Genomic DNA, 25084 nt, shown 5'->3' with positions numbered 1-25084 from the left:
GGCCAGCGCAGCCAGCTCCCATGGCCGTGTCCTATGGGCCCTACGGGCCAGCGCAGCCAGCTCCCATGGCCGTGTCCAGGCCCTACGGGCCAGCGCAGCCAGCTCCCATGGCCGTGTCCTATGGGCCCTACGGGCCAGCGCAGCCAGCTCCCATGGCCGTGTCCTACGGGCCCTACGGGCCAGCGCAGCCAGCTCCCATGGCCGTGTCCTATGGGCCCTACGGGCCAGCGCAGCCAGCTCCCATGGCCGTGTCCAGGCCCTACGGGCCAGCGCAGCCAGCTCCCATGGCCGTGTCCTATGGGCCCTACGGGCCAGCGCAGCCAGCTCCCATGGCCGTGTCCTACGGGCCCTACGGGCCAGCGCAGCCAGCTCCCATGGCCGTGTCCTATGGGCCCTACGGGCCAGTGCAGCCAGCTCCCATGGCCGTGTCCAGGCCCTACGGGCCAGTGCAGCCAGCTCCCATGGCCGTGTCCAGGCCCTACGGGCCAGCGCAGGCAGCTCCCATGGCCATGTCCTACGGGCCCTACGGGCCAGCGCAGGCAGCTCCCATGGCCGTGTCCTACGGGCCCTACGGGCCAGCGCAGGCAGCTCCCATGGCCGTGTCCTACGGGCCCTACGGGCCAGCGCAGCCAGCTCCCATGGCCGTGTCCTACGGGCCCTACGGGCCAGCGCAGCCAGCTCCCATGGCCGTGTCCTACGGGCCCTACGGGCCAGCACAGCCAGCTCCCATGGCCGTGTCCTACAGGCCAGTGCAGCCAGCTCCCATGGCCGTGTCCTACGGGCCCTACGGGCCAGCGCAGGCAGCTCCCATGGCCGTGTCCTACGGGCCCTACGGGCCAGCGCAGCCAGCTCCCATGGCCGTGTCCTACGGGCCCTACGGGCCAGCGCAGCCAGCTCCCATGGCCGTGTCCTACGGGCCCTACGGGCCAGCACAGCCAGCTCCCATGGCCGTGTCCTACGGGCCAGCGCAGGCAGCTCCCATGGCCGTGTCCTACGGGCCCTACGGGCCAGCACAGCCAGCTCCCATGGCCATGTCCTACGGGCCAGCGCAGGCAGCTCCCATGGCCGTGTCCTACGGGCCAGCGCAGGCAGCTCCCATGGCAGACTGCTCTGAGCGAGCCCTGGCAGCCACCAGCCCACTGTGGCAGCAGGCAGCTCTGTGAACGAGATGTGACTTAACCTCAGCATTCCTTTGCTGTCCCAAGGATTTGAAGATGAAAAGCATCTCTATCAGGAATGGTATCCCACAAGCGGCCAAGCAGGTAGGCCACCTTCCCAGGATAGCCCCACAGCAGCAGGAACCCCAAAAGCTGGGCTAAACCCAAGCCCTGAGGAGCAGGAGCCAGGATCAGCTGTGCTGCAACACAAACCTGTGTTTACCAAGCACTGCATGGTAAAGTGCATCCCTCATGTCTTGCCCTCTGCAGCTCTAGGAACTACCCTTAGAAATAAGCACATACATATCGGGAAATCAGCCATTATGCAAAAGCCCGACAAACTGACCGCAGCCCTGCCCTGACCCTGTCAGTCCATTTCTCCTTCCAACAGGAACACTACTACAAATACCACAGCTGTAATATCAGCTGTGCAGCACCCACAGCTCAGCAGACTGCCTGTAACGCCAGCCTGTTACAAACTCACACCTGCAACCAATGGATCCCTCGGGAATTCTTAATTTTGCGACTTGTCCTCCAAAAGCCACAACACTTGGAGCAACACCACTCCCTTGCATTTCATGTTCCTTCTCACCCCTCTTGACCACATCAAGGATCTGCTCATCCTGCGTGTCACATCCACAGCCACACGCGTGGCAGGAGCAGGCCGGAGATGGGCAGCGTACATGTGTGACTAAATGACAGATAAATGCAAATAAACCAAACAGCAGCAAAGCCCCAGGCAACATCATTAACTTTGTCCAGCAATAACTACCTCTACCTGTGTGTGTTTATACACCCATGTATGCATTTATACACAGTAATACAAACCTGAGCACTGCATGTGTTTGATTTGCTTTAATTGTGACACCCATTTATATAACATTTTATATAACTTATCTTTAAACCTGAGGTAACTTCTCACTGTAATTTGCATGAGCATGCTCAGATCTCACTAAAAATACTGATCAATGGTTGGTTCTCATTTTCAGTCACAGTGCCATTTTCATGTAGTCTTTACAGATATATATAAATATATAAACACATGGAAATCCCAATAGTACCCTGACATTACCTTTTCATGCTCTGCTTTGCATGGCAAACACCCTGAAACAACTGTAACGCTCACAGGGGAAGCTCCAAAATGAGCCAACAGTACAACAAGGAGGGAAGAAGGAATAGGAATGATTTTCACCATCATATTTACAAAGAACTTATTATATTAAACCCAACAACCACACAATTAAAGAATGATAAATTATTAAAAGAACCTCCAAACCATTCTTGACTGTTCCTGTTGTTGAGCTGCATAACCTGCTCTTGTATCTTCATTTCAGCACTTCAAATACATTTTCAAAAGATTAACATCAAATTTCAAATGACCTAATTACAGCTTTATCACATTTTACTCCTATTTCAAGATGCAAATTGGCTTTCTACATCTCCATGTACATCCACGCTGTGCTCTGCGTGTTCTTCCCATGCCGTTCTCCGGCTGGCTCAGCGCCACGATCACAGTCCAGGTGACAGGACAGGGTCCCCTGCCCACAGAGTGCTCAGTGCTGTCCCAGTGCTGCAGACAGCCACAGTGGACATGGCCCATCTTGTCCTTTGATACAGCCCATGGCACATGTGTGTGTGGGAATGACAGATGACATCCTTGATAGAGGGAAACAAAGAAAACCTGCAAGTTTGGAACGAAAACCACGGTAGCAACAGGCATAGACCACCTGAGTGTCCTGGGATCAGGCATTCAGACCTGGGCTGGTATGAAATGGTGTCCTTTGTGTGCATGGATTTGTAAGGTTTTGCTCCACCTGGTGATTCCTCCCGACTGGACACACTTGCCTGGCTAACTGGTACCACTGTCTCCCTCACACCCTTCAAAGGAACCAGTTTCCCTTTCACAAGCTGTATGCTGCAACAGGTTGATGATGATGGATCAGTCATCATGGCTTTATCCCAGGGCCCCTTTTCTCCCTCTTGTCTCCAACAGGACCTCTACTTACTGAAGCAGGTCCCAAGGCCCTGCTGCTGTGGACTTTAAGGTTGTGTATGTTTGGGGTTTACTGCTGCTCATCAGCAATTCCAGAGCACAAACCCACACGCCACATCAGGTCCTGCCATAGCAGGTTGTTCCTTACAGCTTTCACAACAGCATCTCATCCAAAGCCTTGCAATAACCTCCAGCCCATCTGGGGACAGAGCAGTGCAAGCTCCTGGAAAGGTCATAAGCCATTCCTAGAAAATGAATTCACTCTCAATTAGCATTATATTTACAAAACTCTTCGTTTATGCACCATTCTGGGATGATGCTAGAGCCTGGCCCAGCGAACACACAGCATCTCTCATGACCTGCAGGTACTCTGGATCTCACTCTTGTGAGAAACACAGCAAGACTGTGGAGAGAGCTGCAGCACTGGGAATGTTTATTTTCCAAGCAGGGAAGAGAGGGTCATGCTCATTCTAACCTTGGGAGACGTGGTGGGATTTACAGAGCTGCTCAGGGTATGATGATTTGGCCAAGAGCCAGAAGGAATTCCAGGAGGAATCTCTGGCCTCATAGCTGCTGGTGCAGCTAGCAGAGCAATTCCCAACACTTCCAAGGGTCACACCTGTCATGTACGGCTGAAGCCTGAACAACCTTTCAGCATAGCACACCAGCATCCCGCAAATAACTCTGCCTGAACTGAAATGTGAATTAAAGCAAAGAACAGCAGGAAGCAGACAGGGTTCTGGGCAAGGCACCTGAGGGACTCAAACCTCCTCTGAACACACAGAAGGAGGAGTTGGTAAGCTCAGTATCAGAACTGGTTGTAACTGGACATTTTAAATGGAACCAAGCTCCCAGCTTCTTCTCTGGGAAGCATGTGGCACCCTGCCTCAGATGGCAAGCACGGCCCTGGGCGGCACCAGCCCTGCCTGGCAGCCAAGACCAGTGCTCCCAGGGCTAGAAACCAACAGCACTTTCCTGCTTACACCTTTAGCATCTCCCTCTTTAGAAATACAACAACAAATCCCACACACTTTAATCCAGCTGAAGAGGACAAACAAAAGAGAATCCCAGTGAAGCTCAAAGTACTCTTGAAAAAGGATTTCCTTCACCTCAGTCCCCAGTGGGACAGTTTACTCCTACAGTCCTTTTCTGGCAAACTAGGTCCCTCCAAGATGAGGCTTTTCTTCTCCCTCCTTAGGAAAGCTTTTATGTGGGTTTCTGTCATTCACAAGCACAACATATTTAAAAGTTTAAAAAATAAATCTGATATCAAATGTAAGCAGGAACAAAGTAACTCGTCTAAAACTGATTTCCTTAAGTTTCAGATGATGTCATTACTGGTGAATAATAATGCAGACGTGGATTTGTTGCCAACAGGAAACACTGTAGTATGGAATGGAATGGAATGGAATGGAATGGAATGGAATGGAATGGAATGGAATGGAATGGAATGGAATGGAAGAATAGAATAGAATAGAATAGAATAGAATAGAATAGACTCTTCCAAGTTGGAAGGGACCTACAAGGACCACCCAGTCCAGCTCCTGGCCCTGCACAGACACCCCAACAATCCCACCCTGGGCATCCCTGGCAGCGCTGTCCCAACGTTCCTAGAGCTCTGGCAGCATCGGGGCCAGGACCATTCCCTGGGGAGCCTGGGCAGTGCCCAGCACCCTCTGGGGAAGAGCCTTTCCCTCATCTCCAACCTAAATATATGTCACAGTCTCATTTAATTTTGAGTCTATTTTCAAGTTACTCCAAGTGTGTTAGAAATGCGTAATTTCACTTTTTTGCAACTAGTTTGCTGTAAACTGACAGGGAAACCCCAACATACTTCTTAACAACCCATGATTTGAACTGCAGAATCCCAACCCTGGCTGAAGGTTGGAACAAGATGAGGTTTAAGATCCCTTCCAAACCAAATGATTCTGGGATTCTGTGATTCTATAAAAGTCACAAATTTCCTCTTTTTCTGCAGATACTTTTCTTGCCTTTTTACAAACATGACATAAAGTGTTAATATTGTTTCACTGCTTGTGACTTATCAACACAAAATCAGAGCTCAGCCTTGCTCTTCTCGAAGGGAAAACCTTACCTGACTGAACCCTTCCAGCCCACGCAGGCTGTGCTCCACAAGACACTCCTTTAAAGTGCTCCACAAGACATACTGCCTTAAAAAGTGATTGTGACATTTTCTGTGGCAGTTCTGTCCTCTTGAAGCCCTGTGGCACGAGCAGGACCTGGAATGCCAGCAGGCCAGTGCCACTGAGCCTCCCCATCAGCATGGTTTGCAGTTAAAGCAATCAGTTCTGCTCTGAGAGGGATTTCAGAGCTCCAAGAATGCTAAGAAACACAAAATTCAGAAAGAGCAATGAAAAGGCAGCAGCAGCCAGCAGGTTCAGACCGTGACCATGGGCAGCCAGACAGGCTCTGTTCCCACTCACTGCGCGATTCCGGGTAAGTGCTCTTCAGAAACACCTCCTTGACACACAGTTTCCTTCCTAAAACCATTTGCCAACTCTCACACCACAAAAAAGCAGAAAAAATTATTCTGAAGAGCATTTGTAGCGAGTGCTTTGTATCTGAAAAACTTCCTTGCACCAAAGCATAAAACAACAGTTCTGCTTGCTCTAAATGAAAGGTCCCAAGCAACAAAAAAAAACCCCAACAAAACAACAAATCCTGCCCACCCTCCCTGCAGAAAGCCTCCTGGGACAACGGTGAGGATTGATAACCTAAAAATATCAAGGCTTGGCTCATTTTTGAATACTAAAAGCAGCAGCAGTTCTGATTGCAACTGACACGTTGACTAGATCATTTCCTACAGCCCCTTGCTTTGGAAGCATCAGGGAACAACCCCAGCTCCAGCCTTTTCCAGCCCTTTGGGTATTTTTCAAATAAGATTGTGACTGAACTTTAGCAACTACTTCAGTTCAGCATTTTTTAAAAGGAAAAAATTAGCAGTATGGTATAAAGGGACATAAACTGTTTATGGGACTTAAGTAGCAGCCAACACCAGTTCAGGGCAGCCCCAGACTGTAACTGGGAGCAGAACACTCTGCCCAGTACCCACTCGGTGCAGGACTGCTCTTCACACCATCTCCTCACTGCTGGTGCCACTTTCAGCACCCATTTCCTTCCCTGCTCCCCCTCCTTACCATCTGCAAACGTCAGGAGTGAATCTGAAACATGAACTCCCCCTTTTCAGTAACACCCACAGCATCCCACAAGGGCAGGGGGCTGTGGCCAGCCTGCAAACCAAGGGAATATCACCACATTCCCTGTGAACAGCCACAGGAGAAGCACACAGCTGATCACACCCAAACCTTGGAGTTACCTGAGATGTAAAATAAGGTAATTTTTGCTGAGAAAAAATGAAACCCAGAATGGAATCCCACAAAAGTCCAGAAGAGCGAGCACATGGCATTACCTGCCTTTCCAGAAAGCACAACATGCACACAGATCTATTGATTCCAATAGCAGATGTATTGAGAACTACAGGTTGCAACACACAATCAGAAGTCATTGTGGATTGTCACTCCCCTGCCCTGCCAGGCACTCGAGGAGCACAGGGCATTCTAGACATACCTTCAGCCTCAAAGAGAGCATTTTCTGAAGATCCCAAGCAGTAGAGGCTGACTCCATGCACTGACAGGTTTGCTGGGTTCCACAGAACAGAAACTGCCCAGGCTGGTGCTGCACAGCTGCCCCTCAGTGTCAGTCAGAGCCTGGCACAAGGGCAGCCAGGAAGACACCGGTGACAGCCAATTCCAATCTGGAACCTGAGATTCTGGGATTCTACTGAGGCAGCTCCAGTGGCCTGCCAGCCATCAGGATGGGAAACTCATCAAGCACAGACCATAACTCTGCTGCCAGCCCTTCCAGTCTCTTCTGACTCGGCCTTCCAGAACAGCTCCACTCCCCTTCCTCTTCTAGAGATAAACTATTCATTTTCTTCATGATGTTATGCATTACATCTAAAATATTCATGTACTCAAATTAACGTGCACATATGAGAAAGAGTTAAGTCAAACCCAACCAAAGAGAAGTTAATGGATTTGCCAAAAGCTTGGGAGGAAAGGAGGGGCAAAGCCAGCAACAGAACCTTGTCATCACATATCTCTGTCCTCTGTATGAATCTGTTTAACTGGTGTGTCTGAAAATACAGAATCCCAGAATGGTTTGGATTGGCAGGAATCTTGAATCCCATCTCGTTCCACCCCCTGACATGGGCAGGGACACCTTCCACTGTCCCAGGCTGCTCCAAGCCCCAATGTCCAGCCTGGCCTTGGGCACTGCCAGGGATCCCGGGGCAGCCACAGCTGCTCTGGGCACCCTGTGCCAGGGCCTGCCCACCCTCACAGGGAACAATTCCTTCCCAATATCTCATCTAACCCTGCCCTCTGGCAGTTAGAAACCACTGCCCCTTGTCCTGCCACTCCAGGCCCTTGTCAAACTCCCTCTCCGATTATATTGGAGCCCCTTCAGTATAATTATATACAAATATTGTGTATTTAACACAGAGTTCTGGCTTTAACAATTTACACAGCAACTTTAAATCCAGAGAGTCTTTTGTCCCCACAGTTCTACAAAGCACACGGGGATCGCTGCATCGCACTGAGCACTCCAACCTGGGCATCAGCCACTCTGCAGCCACACACAGAAACGCTGACAGGGCAAGGAAAGCAGAAGGAAACGTGTAACAGTCCCTCGAAATAAATGTTTAGACTATTGCATGGGACTATGACAAAGTTCAGCCTGGTGGAATCATGAGCTGCTGCGGTGGCCGCACACCAACCTCCTGCCGAGGGATCCTGCCCCACAGAGCTGTCCCTCCAGCACACATCGGGAACAGGTCCACCCCCACCCCAGGGCAGCAGCACGTTATTCACTGAACCCTCGTTCCCAGATTTGCCAACGCAGCCTGTCACCCCAGGCTCAGCCTCCCTCCCCTGCTGCACCGCCACGACCCCAGCTCCCGGGGCTGTGGAAGGAACGGGTATGCTTCCATGGATGCAGCAATGTCCTTAGAAATCAGGGGCTGCTGGAAGACGTGGGAGTAAAACTGCAGCGGACTATGAGCAATACCACAGGGTGAAGCGCAGCTGTGGGTGAGAAACTGCTACTATTTCTGATACCGCTGTAAATCACACACTGGAGAGACAGCGCCGAGACACGGTGCGCCAGGACACCTCGCTCGGAATGGATGGAGAGGGCTCTCAAGGAGTTGGATACATAATTTTCCTTTGTTCTTCGGACACAGAGTTGCACGGGACTGTTACAAACCCAGCCAGAGCTGCAGAGACATCCCACCCCCGCTGCAGGGCCCCGCACGGCTCCGCTGCGTTCTCCAGTTTTGTCATCAGGCTTTACCCTCTTTTCAGGCTTTTTTCCTTTTTTTTTTTACCCTCCTTTCACAGCAGACTGACCAGAGAACCAGGATAATTTTGCCCAAACACCTCCTGTAAAAGGCAGAGTGCTGAGGTTGGCTTTGCAGCGGTGACTCCGGCTCAGCCCCGCTGGGGAATACCAGGTTCTCCTGCAGGATTGTTCCTACAGCCAACAATCCTGGGAGCTGCTGGGTTGTTGGGTTGTAGCTTTGCTACACCACCACAGGCTGTGACTAAATGCAACACATCCCACACTATCAAGGGATTTCACCTCTCTGTAATACTCACTCACCTGTGCTAGTTCACCAGACTGTGGAGGTTTGTTCTTGCCCCAACTCAGAACAAGGCTGAGGCCTTCTGCTGTTATTCATCAGCCAGTTCCAAAAGCAGAAACCCACTTTCAAAACCAGACTTCTTAAAAAGTAACTAGTAAAGCCATACCTGGCTCCTTTACAAGTTTAATGCAGATAACCAACATTTGTCTGGTAAGTTACTGCAAATATAAACAATGCAAAAGGGAAACTTGAATGTGGAGTAGAAGAGATGTGAAAAATATTCACTGAAACATGGTCAAAAGTTAAAAGGTCTCTGTACAGAACTAGGAAATGGAGAGTATTTCTTGGACTGCAGAAAAATGTTCAACTATTTCAGCCAAACCCAGATGAACAATTTCATCATCTCTCAATTGAAGAAGATGACTTGAGCAGAAGCACATCAAAACATTGATAGAAACACCCCAGTGAGAAAGAGGCTCTTCACTAATGCAATAACACAGCACCTGGAAACTGAAAATAAGCAAACTTGGATTGGAAATACACATGATTTTTTTCCAATAATGAACCAATAAACCATGGGGACATCTCATTAGTGGATTTGTTGACTTTCCCTCAAGACCAGCTGTGCTTTCTTTTGGCCAATGTGCTTGTCCTGATGCAAAAGAGTTGGTGGATAAGAGTTCCAAATACTGCCAAGAACCACTTTGGCATTAAAAGCTGTGAATTCATAGAATATGGTATCTACTGGTATCTAGCAGAAATATTTCACTTTTTTTTCACTTGTTACATCCTTCCAGTCTGCCAGATGAGGCAAAATGCTGTTTCTGGGAGTAAATGTACCATGCATTTTACTAAAAGAGGAAAACACAATGAAATCCATGAGCAATTCCATAAAAACAATAAGGCAGCTCTCACAGAGTTCCAGATTACTGGGTTAACAACTGCAAACAGGAAATTTAAAAATATCTTGGTTTCTGTAATTCTGGTTTATTTTTTCCTGTCAAAATATACTATTGCTTAACTTTCTGCTTGTCTTGACTACTTGCTAAAACTAATGGATGAAGCACTAAAAATTGATGAATATCCCAGCACAAGCCTATACTGGTTAGCTGGGTAACTAAGCACATCCACACCCAGTGAAACTCTTGTGTCCTCACTCCTGCTCTGCCTGTAAGCACAGGACAAAGCCCTGGCCTCACCTGAAGAAGCAGCACCCATCAGTTTTTGGGGATGTGCCTGGGAGGAAAAGAAGGAAACTCCTCCATGAGCTGCTGGCTGGGAACCCTGCACATGCTGTCAGCCTCTTCCAACAGCTCTTCCAAAGGCCCAGGAGAGTGCAACAGGGAGGGATTTGCACTCTCCAAGACCAGGAGAGAGTATTCACCCCTGGCACCCTGGGTGCCCCTGGCTGTGGTCCCAGTGCTGGAGAGCACCAAGCACCAGAGCAAAGCAGATCATGGAATCGTGGAATTGTTTGGGCTGGAAAAGACCCCCAAAATCATCAAGTCCAGCCATTCCCCCAGCACTGCCAAGTGCACCACTAACCATGTCCCTGATCTACATGTCTCTTAAATCCATCCACGGATGGTGACTCCACCACTGCCCTGGACCTTCTGTGCCAGGGATGACAACCCTTTTGATGGAGAAATTTTCCCCAGTATCCAATCTAAACTTCCCCTGGCACAACTTGAAGCCATTTACCTCAAGACGTTGCAGCCTGTTCACACCACACTACCAGAGACCATGGCCCTCAGGACACCCCTGTCCCTCAGAGAGTGCCCTCCTGAGGGGGTGGAGATGCTCAGTCATCACACAGGGTGGGGGACCAACACCCCAGGAAAAAATCTACATGAGAGACTTGGTGAGATTCACCAAACACCTTGTTATTGCCATTATATTGTGTACAAGAGGCATTTGGATGCAACAGCCAGGCAACATCCAAAACCAGCTGTGCATAAAGTCCTAAAGTGACTGTGAATGGGCTCATTTTTTTTCAGATGAAACTCTGGAAACAAATTACTATTCATATCAGTCAGCCAGTGTAAGATATGCTAATGAACACCCAGGTTACAGGGCTATCAGCCCTGACACGATGCATAGCATGGTCACTGGGACAAACCCACGTGATTCCAAAGCATTAGCTCACCTGTATCACAAACAAGCCTCCAGCACTGCTACAGAGCACCTTTGTAAGACACTTTCAACGCCACAAACCATGTTTTAATAAAATATTTTGAGAGCTGTACACCTACAGGCTGCTATATAAGAGAGGGCTACCCCCTTCCAGGAGAGGGCTACCTGGGAAAGGAGAACACTCAGTTTTTGGTATAGATATACTACACTACTACTACAAAACTTATATTGGTCAGAAAGAAGAAAACATATTAAGGTAATACTAAAGATGGTGGCCCCTGAGTTTTGGAAAGCCTTATAGTGATTGTATAGCACTTTTTCTCTTCTCCAGTATCTCCCCATATATAGTTACACTGCTTTGATAATTTTTGTCAAGACATCTTTACCCATTTCCTTTACTCAGCACTAAGGAAAAAGTTCCCCTTTGCTTGCAGAACACATTTCTTTGTTGTGACGTGGCTGCCATCCCACTAGTGCTGAACTCAACAGGTACCCAGGTGCCCACAGGACTGCTCACAAGACAGGGCAGCTAAAGGCTTGGGCTGCTGGAGAGCACTCATTAAACCATAGTATTTTTCTTTCTTTTTTTTTAATTAAACATGAACCGTGTTTAATATTTCTAACATTCTATCCTTTCAGAGGTAAAATCTGCGTAAAACCTTCTAGAATTAAAAGAATCTTTACATACAAAAATCTTCTGTGATCTATAGTGGCTCTCAGATACCAGCAGGCCAGACAATGTTCATGTAGGCCAGCCCTTTCCACACTACTGTCCCCTCTTGGTGTTGCTTGGGTTTGGATTTTCTAAAGCATTCTAGCATAGGCATAAGCATGGCTCATTCATGATGCCTGTTGTGGGCAGGATCCCAGAAAAACTGAGGCTGTCATCTCGACTAACTCTTCAGGAAAAATTGAAATAATCTGAGATTTTTAGTTATTTGAAAAACTTATACAGCTTGGTACTGTCTGAACTTGGCACATGAAAGGAAATCATTCTGGGCACAGCACAATTAACCTCAGAGATTCCCTCTGCTATGATAAACCAAAGCAAATAGCACTCTAGTTTTAGGATCATCCTCATCTTCAAATTTTACCCAAATTTCCAAATTTGCCCACAGCTAGTGATAAGCCTGCATAAAAGAGAGGAACTAGATGCTGCCGTGTAAAACCAGACCTGTTTTTGAAAGGGAAATGCTGAATGTTAGGAGCATAAGATCTGCCCACACACAGGGTTTAGCTTTGCAGTGTAACAAAGAAGTGCTTTTCTTAACCCAGCCGCGTTCACTCTATGTCCCAGGGCTTCCTGAGTAACTCCCATCATCATTTCAGGCTAATCTGATAACTGCATGAGCTGCTCTTAGGTAACTAAACCTCTTACTAAGTTATTGACCACTGCTAGGCCTGGAGCAAGAAGGTTCAAAGTTTAAATATACACGAAGTAATAAAATCAATACTTGTTATTTCATTTAGTGAGCATGATCCCACCCTGCAGCACCAGGTGCATGTTATAAGAACAGGTAACAAAATACTGCAGAGAAAATTAATAATTTACCTCCCCTCACCTACAGCTGTAACGAGTAACCCTGTACAGATTTCTAGTTGAACAAACCCATACAAAAGGAGCTGCCTTGTCTTGGATATGAGGTTCTGTAATGTTTCCATTGTAGATGAGACACCCAGAGACCTCTCATTATGGACTTTTTCCAGCCACCAGCAACTTGTCGGCCAGCCCATCCCTGCTCCCAGGAATGGAGGGTGTCCCTGAGGGACACGGCACACACACCATGGCACAGTGGGCACGGACAGCCAGCAGCATCACCTGCAAGCTGAGGAGAAGGCAGAGCTCCTCACATCACGCAGCTGAACCACCTTGTCCCACATCACCTGTGCCTGAGCAGCAGTGGCTGGCCCAGGGACCCTGGCCCATGGCCTGTGGCACAGCTGCCACCAACCTTTCTGTCCAGCCAGGGCTACCCTTGAGGCATCAGAGTGACCCATGGCACTTGCTGAGTCTCAGCTTCTTCACACATCAAGACCACTCCCTCTTCTTCCTCCTTTCCTGGCCTTCTTCAAAGAGCCACCTCCCTTGCCAACCATTCCCCACGCCTCAGCTGTCCCTGGTGCCTGCAGACCTGGTACCAGGCTGAACAACACCAGGACTCCTCCTTGGGATGGGACCCAAGAGGAGAGGAGCCAGCACAGGTGGTGGAGGGGCCAGGAAACCATGAAGAGCCAGGGTGGCTGCTGAGGGCAGAGCACTGAGGCAGCTGAGGTGTGGGATTTCATCAGCCCAAACAGCCACATCAAGGAACACAGGACCTGCACATAGAGGGAGTCAAACAGCCCCCTGCCCGCTTTGGCATTACTGTTCTTTGCCTCTAAGAGCATCTCCATCCTTCCCAGACAGCTGAAAGCTGCTTGTCTGGAGCAGCTCAGGCAAACAGAGAGAACAGGAATGATCAAACCTCAGTCTCACAAGGAGTCACAGCATTCTGTGAACACACCAACAGCTCCATGGCTCAGCACATTTCAGCAGTGTCCAAGGCTCTCCAATGCATTTGTCCCACAAGTGGAGAGGGCTCCATTGTCCTGACTCCAACTTCTAAACTACATTGCATAAGTTTAACGTGCTTTTGATAATTTGAAAGTATCAGTTTGCCATCAGAACTGCTGAAATTGCCACAGAGATGTTGCCCAGCCTCAGCTGCAAGGGAGACTGTGACTACTGCAAGGATAAACCCATGAAAAATATTTCTCTTAAATATATGGGAACTCCTGTCAGAAAGGAAACATGAAAACACCTGATCTGCTTCTACAAAACCAAACCAGAAATGACACCTTTTTTTTTCTGAATTGCACACTGTACATCATGTTAAAAAGAAACAGAAGTATGATTAAAACACTGGGTAAGCCTCCTGAACACTGCACAGCTTGGCACACTGCCTCCTTTTTGGTTGCAGCACCTATGTAACATTGTCTTTTTGGTTGCAGTACTATATAACATTGAATTTTTTTGTTACAGTTCCATATAAACACTAACATGAGTGCTTTGAGCGTCCAGGAGAGACTTGATTTTATACAACTAAATCCTGATTTTTTTTTTTTTTACTATCTATTTGCTTGTGTATTACCAAGAAAAGCAAACAGTGTCATAGATAAGCTGTTTGCTACTAAATACTCTATGAACTTCCCTCATACAATTATCTCAGGTTTTGACACTGTGACAAGTGAACTCCTCCTCAGTTTTCTTTCTTTAAAATCAATCTCTGGGCGCTACCATAAGCTAAGGAAAAAAGGGTACAAACGCCCCTGCCAGCAGTGCTAAAAATCAGTTCTGCCTCTTCTGCCCCTTCATTCACAAAATGAAACACCTTTCCTCGTGCTATTGACCCTGAGCTGCCCACAAAATGATCATTTGTTTGATCAGGTACAACCAACCTCTTTTCATCAGTTTCAATCAAAATTCACCATCCTGTGCAGGCAGCTAAACTCCTTTTCTGTTTAACTCTTCAGGAATCCACTCTGTCATCACTTTGCCTGAAAATCTTAATTTTTTCATGTCCTTAAACTTTCTAAGTTTCAAGTACACATGTTTGAGGCTTCTCTCCAGCCTCACCTCACCATCTGTGCCCGAGTCCTCACTGACACAGGCCAGCGCGAGTCCTGCGAGCCTCCTGTCCCGGACCACACGTGCAGAGCGCCCTTCTGCCAGCACTGGCACTAGGACTGGCTATTTCTGCATTTCCCTTCCTGTTTCTACAGAGCTTCTAAAATAAATGGCAGAACATCATTCCTCATGCCACGGCAAAGTGTCTTGAATAGTTTATTCTGCGCACGGAAGATCCGCGGATGCCCCAGGGCCCGCTCGGGCATCCGTGAGCCGCACCAGGCAGCGCCTCCCGCCTCCGCCTCCTCCGCCAGCTGTTTGGAGACGCTGCTGGGCGCTGGTTCCGATGAAAGAGCGACAGCCTAACCTGACTGGACCCCTGTCGTAAAAAGCGCTCATCCAGGTGATTTACCTGATTTTAATTGCACTTTTTACACTTCAATCACTCCTGGGGAATTGCTGCGATGCCGCTGACAATCCATCCTCCTCCTCCGTCACACCCGAAGGGAGCGAGGGGTCCTGCCGGGGGGGGGGGGGCTGCACCCGTGTGCACCCCCCTTCGCCCGGTGACCCCCTTCCCCGGCACCGGCTGCCCGGGCGGCGCGGCGGCTGTCGAGGCTTTCGGTCCCCAGTCGCCGCCCTCGCCCCCATCACACCAGGCGCCACCGAAGTTCCGCCGCCCGCCCCAACTCCGCCGCGGCCGCCCATTGTCTGCGCGCCGGGAGGCGCTTTGGGGAGAAACGAGCCGAAGAGCCGAGTCCTCCGCCCCGCCCGGCCTCCCCCGCCGCTCCCCTGCCCGCGGCCCCGCCACGGCGGGCCCCAGCTCGGGGCAGGGCCGGGGGGGGGGGGGGGCGCGGGGGTCCCCGGGGGCGGGGGGCGCTGCCCGGCGGTGCCGCGGGGCGGGCGCTGCGCCAGCGAGGGCTCCCCCTCCCGCTCCCCCCGCCGCCCCGCCCGGCCCCGGCGCCGAGGGGCTGCCAGGGCGGCCGCTCCCCGCAGCCCCCCGGCCCTCCCCGGCCATGGCCGCCCTGTCACCGGGGAACACCCCGCGGCCCCGCTCCGCCGCCGCGGGGAGCCGGGGCCAAGGTGCCCGAGCCCTTCCCGGGCGGGAGGCCGAGACGCCGGGGCCGAGCCCGCTGACAGCGCGGCCGAGCCCCGCCAGCCGCCGCCGCGGCCCCGCGCTCCCCGCCCCGGGCCCGGCTCCGGGAGGGACGCGGCGCGGAGCCGCGGGCGGGCGGCGCGGGGCGGCCGCATCCCCTCCCCGGGCGCGCACAATGGCCCCCGCCACCCCGGGGCTCCGGTGTCACCGCGGGGGGAGCAGCTTTGTGTCGGGAATCCAGCCCCAAACCCACAAAACACACAAAACCAGCGCGCGGGCAGCGCGGGAGCGGCGCCGGGGAGCGCGGCTCCTCCTTCCCCGCTCCGGGAAGGCCTGCGGGAGGGAGCGCGGCGGCGAGAGCACCGGGGGCGGCGGGGCCGGGGCCGGGGTGCCGGGCGCGGTGCGTTACCTGCCGTGGAACCAGTCCTTGCAGGCGTCGCACTCGATCATGAAGCGGGTCACGTCGTAGGGCAGCCGGCAGATGCAATAGACGGGCACCGTCGCCATGTTCGCGCCGATCGCGCCGATCCGCTCCGCTCACCGCTGCCCGCCCGCCCGGCCGAGCGGAGCGGAGCGCGGCGGGGCCGAGGCGCCGAGGGGGGAGACCCGGGGGAGGAAGGGGAGAGCGAAAAAACCGAAATAATACAAAAATAATAAAAAACGCTAAAAAACCGCGATAGTGGATTTAGGGCTCCAGAGGGGCGGGCGAGCGGTGCCGGAGGACGGGGAAGCGCTGCCCGGAGCCGGGGGCCATGGCCAGGTCCCGCCGCCCGCCGGCGCCGCGGGCCGGGGCTCTCTGTTGTTGTTGTTGTTGTTGTCCCTCCAGGATGGTGATTCCCGGTGTTCGGCGATCGCGGCGGTGCCCCCTGGTGACAGCCCGGCGCGGCCTCCCCGGCGGGCCCGGCCTTGCGTCAGCCCGGAGGGAGCGGGGCCGAGCGGGGCCGGGCCGGGCGGAGCGCAGCGCAGCGGAGCGGGGCTCCCCGGTCGGGGCCGGGGCGCGGCGGGGGCTCGGCGGAAAACGCGTGTTTTTGTTAACCCCCGCCTGCCGGGAGGGAGCTGCCCAGCCCGAGCGCCCCCGCCCGCCCCGCCGGGGGGGGCCTGGGGGGCGGTGCGGGGGGACTCGGAGCGGAGAGCGCTCGGGGGGCTGCGGGAACGGGGGGGACCCCGCTCGGGGCGCCCGGGGGTGTCTGCGGAGCGGGCAGAGCCCGCGCGGGGAGCGGGGAGCTCGGCGGCCTGCGAGAACGGGGGGGGGCTCCGGGCCGCCCCAAGGGCGAGGAAGCCCGGAGAAGTGGCCTCAAGTGCGGTGCGACCCGCGGGAACAACGCTCGGCTGGGTGTGCGGGTGGGGGCAACGAGATACACACCGCGGCTGGTTCACATCAAAAGAACCCAAAAGAACGCGCCTCTTCCTATTCAGTAACATGATCTTAGTGGGGGTTTAACCAGCTCGGGGGTTTACTGGGGGCTGGAACGAGACGGTCTTTAAGGTTGCCTCCAGCTCAAAGTAACCTGTGATTCTCTATTTGTATGATTCCTGCTTTTAAAGTCACCACCTCTGCTCACAGCAGCCCTTTCCCTGCTGTGACACCAAGGGGATGGTAAAAAACGCCTTATGCCCACCAAGAACCAGATCACAGCAGCATATGGGCTGTGGGGGGACACTGAGGCACTGACTGACCATGTACCCCAACACCACACAGCCCCACAGACACCAACCTCCTCCCATGCAGAGGCGAAAGAGGAGCCATGGAGCTGGAGCCGACGCTGAAGATGCAGAACCTCGCTGCCCTGCCATGCCAATGCTCTGAGAGGGGTCAAACAAATGGACTGGGGGCTTTTGGAAGGACCTCTATTCCCAGAGTGTTCAATGGCCACTGGAACCTTTCCCTGAGGAGTGAGAGCTTCCTATAGAGTGGTTGCAAAGGGCCTCACAATGAAGGTGGGATTTTAATTCTATTACAATGGATTCAGCATCTTGAATCCATTACATTTGTTGGTGTGGCAGGGAATTTGTCTTTGAACAAAAAACTAAAACTGACATTTCTCAGATTTTTTTCATCTGTCTGTAAAAATCCTCAGAATCACCTGTGGAGGACAAGGGTAATTCAAGAAGCCAAAAAACTTGTTTCAAGTTTTTCTACAGGGAGGCGGCTGTTGCCGAAAGGCTGAAGAGGAGCTGTCAGGATCATTCCCCTTGCCCACTGCATGCATATGCCACAGGCAGGACTGTCATGCACAGGGTTGTGTGTGAGTGACACACTCGGCCCTGCCACAGGTGGACTCTGACACAGCTGGAATTGCAGTGACACAGTGGGAGGCCCCAGGCCTGTGTCCTAAACCATGACTCGGTGCTTTTGAGTGTCTCAAAATGTACCAAGGGACCCATTTCCTTCATCACAATGCACCACGTAAGAACCTGCGCTCTAAAAGCCAGCCCTGTTTAAGTTTAAATCTATTGGTCATGGCTTTAATGGTTCAGAGCTTCAGCCAGAAAGTAGAAGAGCAAGTCTTGGTAGTAAGGCAGGAAGGGGCAGAACAGCTGTGAGCCATCCCAGAGCTGCATACATCTTTACATGGCTCCTCGATGCCAAGGACATCTCCCAGCACCACTCAGCTCAGGGTTTAAATGAGCCTCTAGAGACTGGGATGTCCTTTGGTACAGGATGGTCATGAGGACACTGGGCATTGTGCCTCTGCACACACCAAACACCAACAGCTGCAACCTGAAGGGCCTCCCTCCCTTCCTGAAACCAGTGTTTTCATGTTACTGAGCATGGAAGCAGCGGGTGGATCCATGATCTTGGAGGCCTTTTCCAAACAAAATGACTATTCCCTGAAGCAGCTCCTCCACACCTTTTCCTGTGCCCATGTCCCTCTTCCAGTTGTTTATGGGCTTTGCTCACCCAGCCCCTATGAGCTGTGAAGAATTTTTCTCATCCCCTTTCCTCAGTCCCATGAGCCCCTCCATGCAAGCAGCCTTATTTCCAAAGCACCACCCCAAATTCCAGCGCTAGCGTGTCCCAACTGCTGCAATGGGTGAGCCAACCCTCTGAACGCGCTGGGGGTTTGGTGCTCACTACAAAGGGCAGCAGGGCCATGCCTGAGTGCAGCCAGGTGTTCCTAGGGGCTGGAATCATGTCTAGCTCTTCACTGTCCATCACTGGCCCTCAGGTGATGTTGTACCCAGCAGTAGAATGGTGTGTCTGCGGTTTTACTCCTGTTTTTACAGTGTCCATGTTTTTATGGACACTGCCAAGTGCCACAGCCAGCTGGGCCATCTGTACTTGTGCTGGAGGATGCTGGAGCTGACACTGCATGGAAAGGTAGAGGCTCTGTTCTGGCAGCTCAGACACCTTACTCATCGTTTTAACAGGGATTAGTGGATTAAGAAACTTATGGGTGAGGTTGTCCCACTGTCCTGAGCTCTCCATGAGCATTTCAGTCCAGAAGGTGCCTGGCTGCCCTTGGGCTGGGAGGATGAGCAGTGGAGCTGTGCCCAGGTGCCTCAGCAAAACATCATTTGATCACAGAGTTCACTTGTTTGAAACCTTGAAGTGAGTTTCTAGTGTGTATTTTTAAACCGATTGGAAAAAAGTCAGTGGCACTGGCCCAAACAGATGGCAGAGCCCCACAGAGTGTTGCTGTGCAGGGCCACGAGCGTTCTCTAGTCCAAAACTCCACAAAGGAGGGAGACACACGAGCCCATCACTGCCTCAGGCTGATCCCCACTTGTTTAGTCTCTTGCTAGGGATCAGGACACTTTCTGAGGCATCAGAATGTTCATTTTTCCCAAATTCAAAGCATCCAGGAATTTCCCAGGTAAAAGAGATTTTCCAAGTGTTTAGAACTTTTCCTGTTTGCTGAGAGCTGTTAAGAACCCGAAACCAGAATAAGATATCAGAGGAATCACTGTTAGATAAGAACTGTTAGTTCAGCTCTGACACAGACCTGAAGCCAAGGGCTGTGGGCACAGAGGAGCTTCACCAGAGACGGCACTTGAGGATACCCTCCTTGGGACTTTATGGAGAAGGTGCAAGGTGGTCTGACATGGACGGCAGAATCTGCTGCTGAGGGTGAACCCTCTGAGGCTTCACCCTGAGGCAGCACCTTGATGCAGCACCTGGAAATGCAGAGGGGAAGCTGGGGAGATTGGCACCTCCAGCCCCACAGGAAGGCTCCAGGCACCCCTGGGTTCTGTGCCTCTGGGCTGGCACCCCCAGGAGGCACCTGGCTCCAATGTCACCCTCCTCCAACAGTGACTCAGAATCCTGCTGGCAAGCCCTCTGCTCCCATCCCATCCCATCCCATCCCATCCCATCCCATCCCATCCCATCCCATCCCATCCCATCCCATCCCATCCCATCCCATCCCACACAGTCCATTCTTTCAGATCTTTCTGGAAGTGGGTCAGAGGGCTTTGAGGAACATGGGTGGTTTTGATCACCTCCTACAGCCGATGCTCACTACTCAGCCTCATTCCTGTGCTTGCATTGGACTGTGTTGTGCTTATCTCCAGAGACATTGGAACAAGAATGATTGTCCCAGAAAAGTGCTGCCCTCCCTCTGCATGAACCCTTCTCCAGCCACATCTTGTTATTTTACAATGGGGTGTTATTACCAACAATCCTTGATTATTACCAACAAACCTTGGTTGGCTCCACAGCTATCCAGCTATCAGTGGTTGAGACATACACATTACCCCTTATCTTCTGGGATTCTACACTGTCCCACTTCATCCCATCTCCATCCAATGGGTGGGACCCGCCTGTACTTGGCAGGTCAGTGCGACCGGACTTGGTTCAGGCTTTGGGTGCAATCTAAAGGATCACACAGACTCTCACCACCGACCGTGCTGCCATCTGCCATGGGGCTGGATGGATAACTGCGGGGCTGGATGGATAACTGCGGGGCTGGATGGATAATTGCGGGGCTGGATAACGGTACTCTTGCGCACCGGCAGCACTGAAAGACGTGCCACGGTCTCCTCCTCATCTCGTTCCAGCGCAGGAGCGATGTCTGCACGTCCCATTCCCCATTCCCCATTCCCCATTCCCCCTCTGGCTGCAGCCGGGCGCTGGGGCTCCATCCGGAGGTCACCAGCGCTGTTCATTGAGAGGAGCGAGAACGGCCTCAGCAGCTCTGTGCGGGCAGGGCTTCCCACAGCCCCCTGAAACCCACCCCTCCGCGAGTTTTAACCCCGACCGGGAACACCCCGAGAAGCAGCGGCTCTCCCCGGCCCGGCCCCCAACGCAGCGCCGGAGCCGCCCCCGGCCCCGCCTCCCCCGGCCGGCCCCGGGCAGGAAGGGGCGGGAGCGGTGATGGCGGCGGAGCGGCCTTCCTGGCCCGGGCCGCTCGTCGTGGGCCGCGTCACCCCGTGCCCGGGACACCGCCCCGCTGCCCGGGACACCGCCCCGCTGCCCGCCCCGCTGCCCGGGACGCCGCCCCGCTGCCCGGGACACCGCCCCGCTGCCCGCCCCGCTGCCCGGGACGCCGCCTCGCAAGCGGGAGCCGAGAGCAAAACTGGGCTGGGGCGCCTGCGCTGGGCTTCCCTCGGCTCGAAATCTTCCCTCGGCCGCTGCTCCGCCCTGCGCTGGCGGGGACCCCGGGAAGGCCGGGGTACAGCGCGCACTGCCGGGGACCGAGCGCGGCGCACGCCGAGCATCGCTGCTCGTTAACGCAGTGAGCGAGGGAGGGAGGGAGGGAGGGAGGGAGGAGCCGATGCTGTCGCTGATGGCACAGAACGGACAGTGGCCCCGGGTCCCACTCAAATAGCGGACTCGCCCAGTTTAACTCTTGGTGCTGGTTATTCCATGCCAGCTCCCAGGCCGGGCTCGAAAAGGAAAACTGCTGGGAAATGGGAGAAGGGGTGCCCTGCACCTGCACGAGAACCAGCGAGTGGGAAATGCTGTCAGGACAGAGCAGTGCTGGCATGGGCGAGTCACACTGCCCGGGAGCAGGGAGCGCAGGGATGCGACCCCTCCCGGGTGCTGCAGGGGGATCGGACTCGGGAAGAAGAGAAAGCCGACTGCTGTCCCTTGAGGAAAACACGGCCGTGCTGCTGTGCCGGGCAGTGGGAGCCGTGCCCACCGCTCACAGCCCGGGACATGCGGGCCCGGGCTGCCGTGAACGCGGCTGTGGGCACCGAGCGGACGGGCACGGCAGGGGAGAAAGCTCCCCAGTCTACACCAATGTGTAAATCTGCAGCTCCTCATGTTCTGCCGGTTGGATCCTGTGTAACAACTAACTGGTGCCCGGCTCTGTAGAGGCACTGCCCACCGCCTTGTGTATCAACCTCTGCGAGCACCTGCGGTTTTTCTTCTTTGAACAACTGCCCCCGTTATTTGTGTCTTATTTACATCTCTTCAACCATCTGACATTGAAAGGTGACATGTAAAGGAGCTGCACACACCAGCAAAGCCAGGGCATGAATCCAACCAGGTGTGGTGTCCCCCAGCAGTGGGTGAATCACAAAATTCCAGAACGGTTTGGGTTGGAAGGGACCTTAAAGCTCATCCAGTCCCACCCCTGCCACGGGCAGGGACACCTTCCACTATCCCAGCTTGCTCCAAGCCCTGTCCAACCTGGCCTTGGGCAGTGCCAGGAACAGGGCAGCCACAACCAAAGGCCGTGCTTCCCTCCTCTGCCTTGTAGGAGGACACCACAGATCCTGCCAACTCAACCACTTGACTTGGGCATAGGAAAAACTTTTATTTACATGTTAATTAAAAAAATACTTGACAAAAAAGGCATACAGTATTTTATACTAAAAGAATAAAGATTTTTATTAAGCACTGTAAGTTGCATTCAATAGCCTTCAAAGACACCACACCACAATCCATCTACAACCAGCCAAACCCAACAGTAGTTCATTCTTGCACAATCCATGAGTTGGGGCAGAACTCCCTTCAACTTACATTAAGATACCTACTTAGCTCTGGCGGGCAGGGAATGGGGAATTACACCTCATTTCTGATCACTAATGTGTGATGAAGAGCATCAGGAGAATTATATGAAAACGAATATAAAGAAATGATTCTGATTTTGAAGTACATTAAGTTTGGAAACACTAACAAAAACATCAAAATGATACAGGTATATTTGCTTATACTAAATTCTTGATGGGAAAGTTCTCAAGAACAAGCCATTTGTTTCCTGCTACAGAAGGGGGGTACTTTTTTTTTGAAGATCAAAGCGTTTTTTTTTTTGTTTTTCACAGAATTTCATATTTGCTAATATGAAGGCATAAAACAGCAACAGAGAACAATAATGCATACAGCAATGAGTACACCAGGGTAACGTTGATATTCAAAACGGCTAGATAATTTTTTTTTTTAAAGTTTTAGAATAAATGCAACAGAGGTCAATAATCACAAAATTTTAAGGTTAGAGCAAGATCAGTCAATGACTAAACATAGTTAACATCTTTTATAGGACTATTACTGATTATTAGCTTTTTTTGTTTTGCAAATGGGCACAGTACTTGTAAGAATGGAAGAAAGAGGACAATAACATGCATAATATTAACTACACACTTTAAAAATCATGAACCATGCAGAAGTTTAGCTCAAATAGTAGTACTAATGGTCTACGTCTGATTCAAAACCACATAGTTCATTGATCACGGATGCATGGTATTAGTCACAAAAAGTTTCCCAACACATTGTGTTTGTTTTGAAAGGTCGTTTGCATCTTCTATGATTTCAAGTTTATCTCCGTTTAACTCGCTCGTAACATATGTATGATGTCTATTGAACTCAGCAGAACTGCAGTGTTACTGAGAATTGGTAGTTTCGAGAGTTTGCACATTTTAACACAAAAGAACCACGGCAACGGTGATGAGATTTCAGAAAGAAAAAACTGTGGTTGTGCCTTTTTCCCCCCAGAATCATGAAATCAAAGCCTTAAAGAAAGCTTTATTGTGACACAGTAATGCAAAATCAAATATAATGGCATACATATGGTGCCAAGTACTAAAAATTATAGTTTTAAGCTATATATACTTAAAGACTGCCAAAATTTGTTTTCTTTATATTTCAAAAAACAAAACTACAAGCTTTTGTCATAACCAGTTTAAACTTTATGTATACTTCATTTTAAGTGCGGGAGTCAAATGCTCTTCATTCTCTTTTTTTTTTTTTTTGTTTTATTGTAGCATTTTGACTACAACTGGTTAAAACTAAAAAAATGTGTTGTTTAAATCTCTGACATCAAAGAGGGATCCGAATTTCCAAAGTCCTCATTTTTCTCTTACGGAAAGGAAAAAATGTACGTAACTGTAGGCTCTCTTTCTTTCCAGATATTCCTAATCCTGACCCTTCCCAACATCCTTCACCCTCTATAAAAAATAAGTTTACTCTTCTTTTTTTAAGACAGTGGCCTCAAGAGCATCATCTTTATGGCAAACACTGTCTGCATTTAGTGCATTTAAGTGAGGATTCGTATTGCACATTTTAGAGTCATTACTCAAGGCACTTTCAGACTGATTGGAAGCCCTGATGTCTCCTGTATTCCCATTCATCTGGGAAGCTGGTTTTTCCTCAGTCACAACTCCATTTTCAGCCAGGGATCCATCTGAAGACACAAGTGAGGATTTAGATTCCTCGGATTTTGACTTAAGTTCTTTGGCTACTTCTTCTGCTGAAGCAGCGTAAGGAGGTTTGCCCTAGTTGTTAAAAAAAGAAGAGAATTACTGAAGAACCAGTGCTAAAAATGTATATAAATGTACAGTCTGATATAAGGACACTACAACAGGCAGCATGCAGGGCACAGGATCGTGAGTGAACACCAAATATTAGGCATTGCTGAAAGAAGTGGCCCACGAAATACACAGAGAGGATTTTCGGTGTTCCCCAGAGCCTTCTGATGCCCCCGGGGCAAATGCTTTAGTTTTAACTTCGATGTTGCCCTCCTTTCACAACATCAGAGCTACATAAATGTCTGAAACACCGAAACTGAGAATCAGTGTACAGCTGAACTCTGCTTCTTGGTTCATGTGTGTTGTGATTCAGTGGCAGGATTCCGTGTTACTCAAATACAAACCTGACTGTTTCCAGCCAGCGTTTGGAGGAGTGCAGAGGCACCGTGCACTATTCCCTGCACCAAGCTATATGCTTCCAAGATTAGGAAAGGGTTTCATAAAAAAGCATATAGTAAAATCTTACAAGACTAAGTATAGCCATAAAAACCAGACTGATGCAGCATACAATTAGTTTTTAAGTATTTATAATTAATCTTAGCATTCCAGAAACATAATAGGCTTTAAACAAACCAAAATAAGCAGGTTAGGCTGCTAAGAAGCAGCACACCAGCCTGTCACACTGTTCACAAAGTCAAGTGCTAAGAAATGGCTTAAGACAGGGACACTTCCAACAGCAGCAAACAGCTTTGTAGTATAAAAACCTCATTTTTTACCCACTAGAACACCTGCACTAAGC

At 51.1% G+C, this 25084-nt stretch overlaps 2 protein-coding genes across 5 annotated transcripts in view; both read right to left on the bottom strand.

Moving 5' to 3' along the window:
* PHF2 (PHD finger protein 2) overlaps positions 1 to 16563 on the bottom strand; it is a 60802-nt gene extending 44239 nt beyond the window's left edge. For both annotated transcript variants that reach the window (XM_069027827.1, XM_069027828.1), the window contains exon 1: positions 16061 to 16563. In XM_069027827.1, the coding sequence (XP_068883928.1) occupies positions 16061 to 16158 (98 nt within the window). In that variant the 5' untranslated portion in view covers positions 16159 to 16563. The remainder of the gene's footprint in view (positions 1 to 16060) is intronic.
* A 5843-nt stretch (positions 16564 to 22406) lies between these two features.
* The window catches only part of FAM120A (family with sequence similarity 120 member A), a 49631-nt gene continuing 46953 nt past the window's right edge, over positions 22407 to 25084 (bottom strand). For all 3 annotated transcript variants that reach the window (XM_069028187.1, XM_069028189.1, XM_069028188.1), the window contains one exon: positions 22407 to 24312. In XM_069028187.1, the coding sequence (XP_068884288.1) occupies positions 24001 to 24312 (312 nt within the window). In that variant the 3' untranslated portion in view covers positions 22407 to 24000. The remainder of the gene's footprint in view (positions 24313 to 25084) is intronic.

The sequence above is a fragment of the Aphelocoma coerulescens genome, chromosome 12 (genome assembly GCF_041296385.1).
Source record: "Aphelocoma coerulescens isolate FSJ_1873_10779 chromosome 12, UR_Acoe_1.0, whole genome shotgun sequence".
NCBI lineage: Eukaryota > Metazoa > Chordata > Aves > Passeriformes > Corvidae > Aphelocoma > Aphelocoma coerulescens.
The sequence above is the reverse complement of the archived record's forward strand: the minus strand, read 5'-3'. Positions and strand labels throughout refer to the sequence as shown.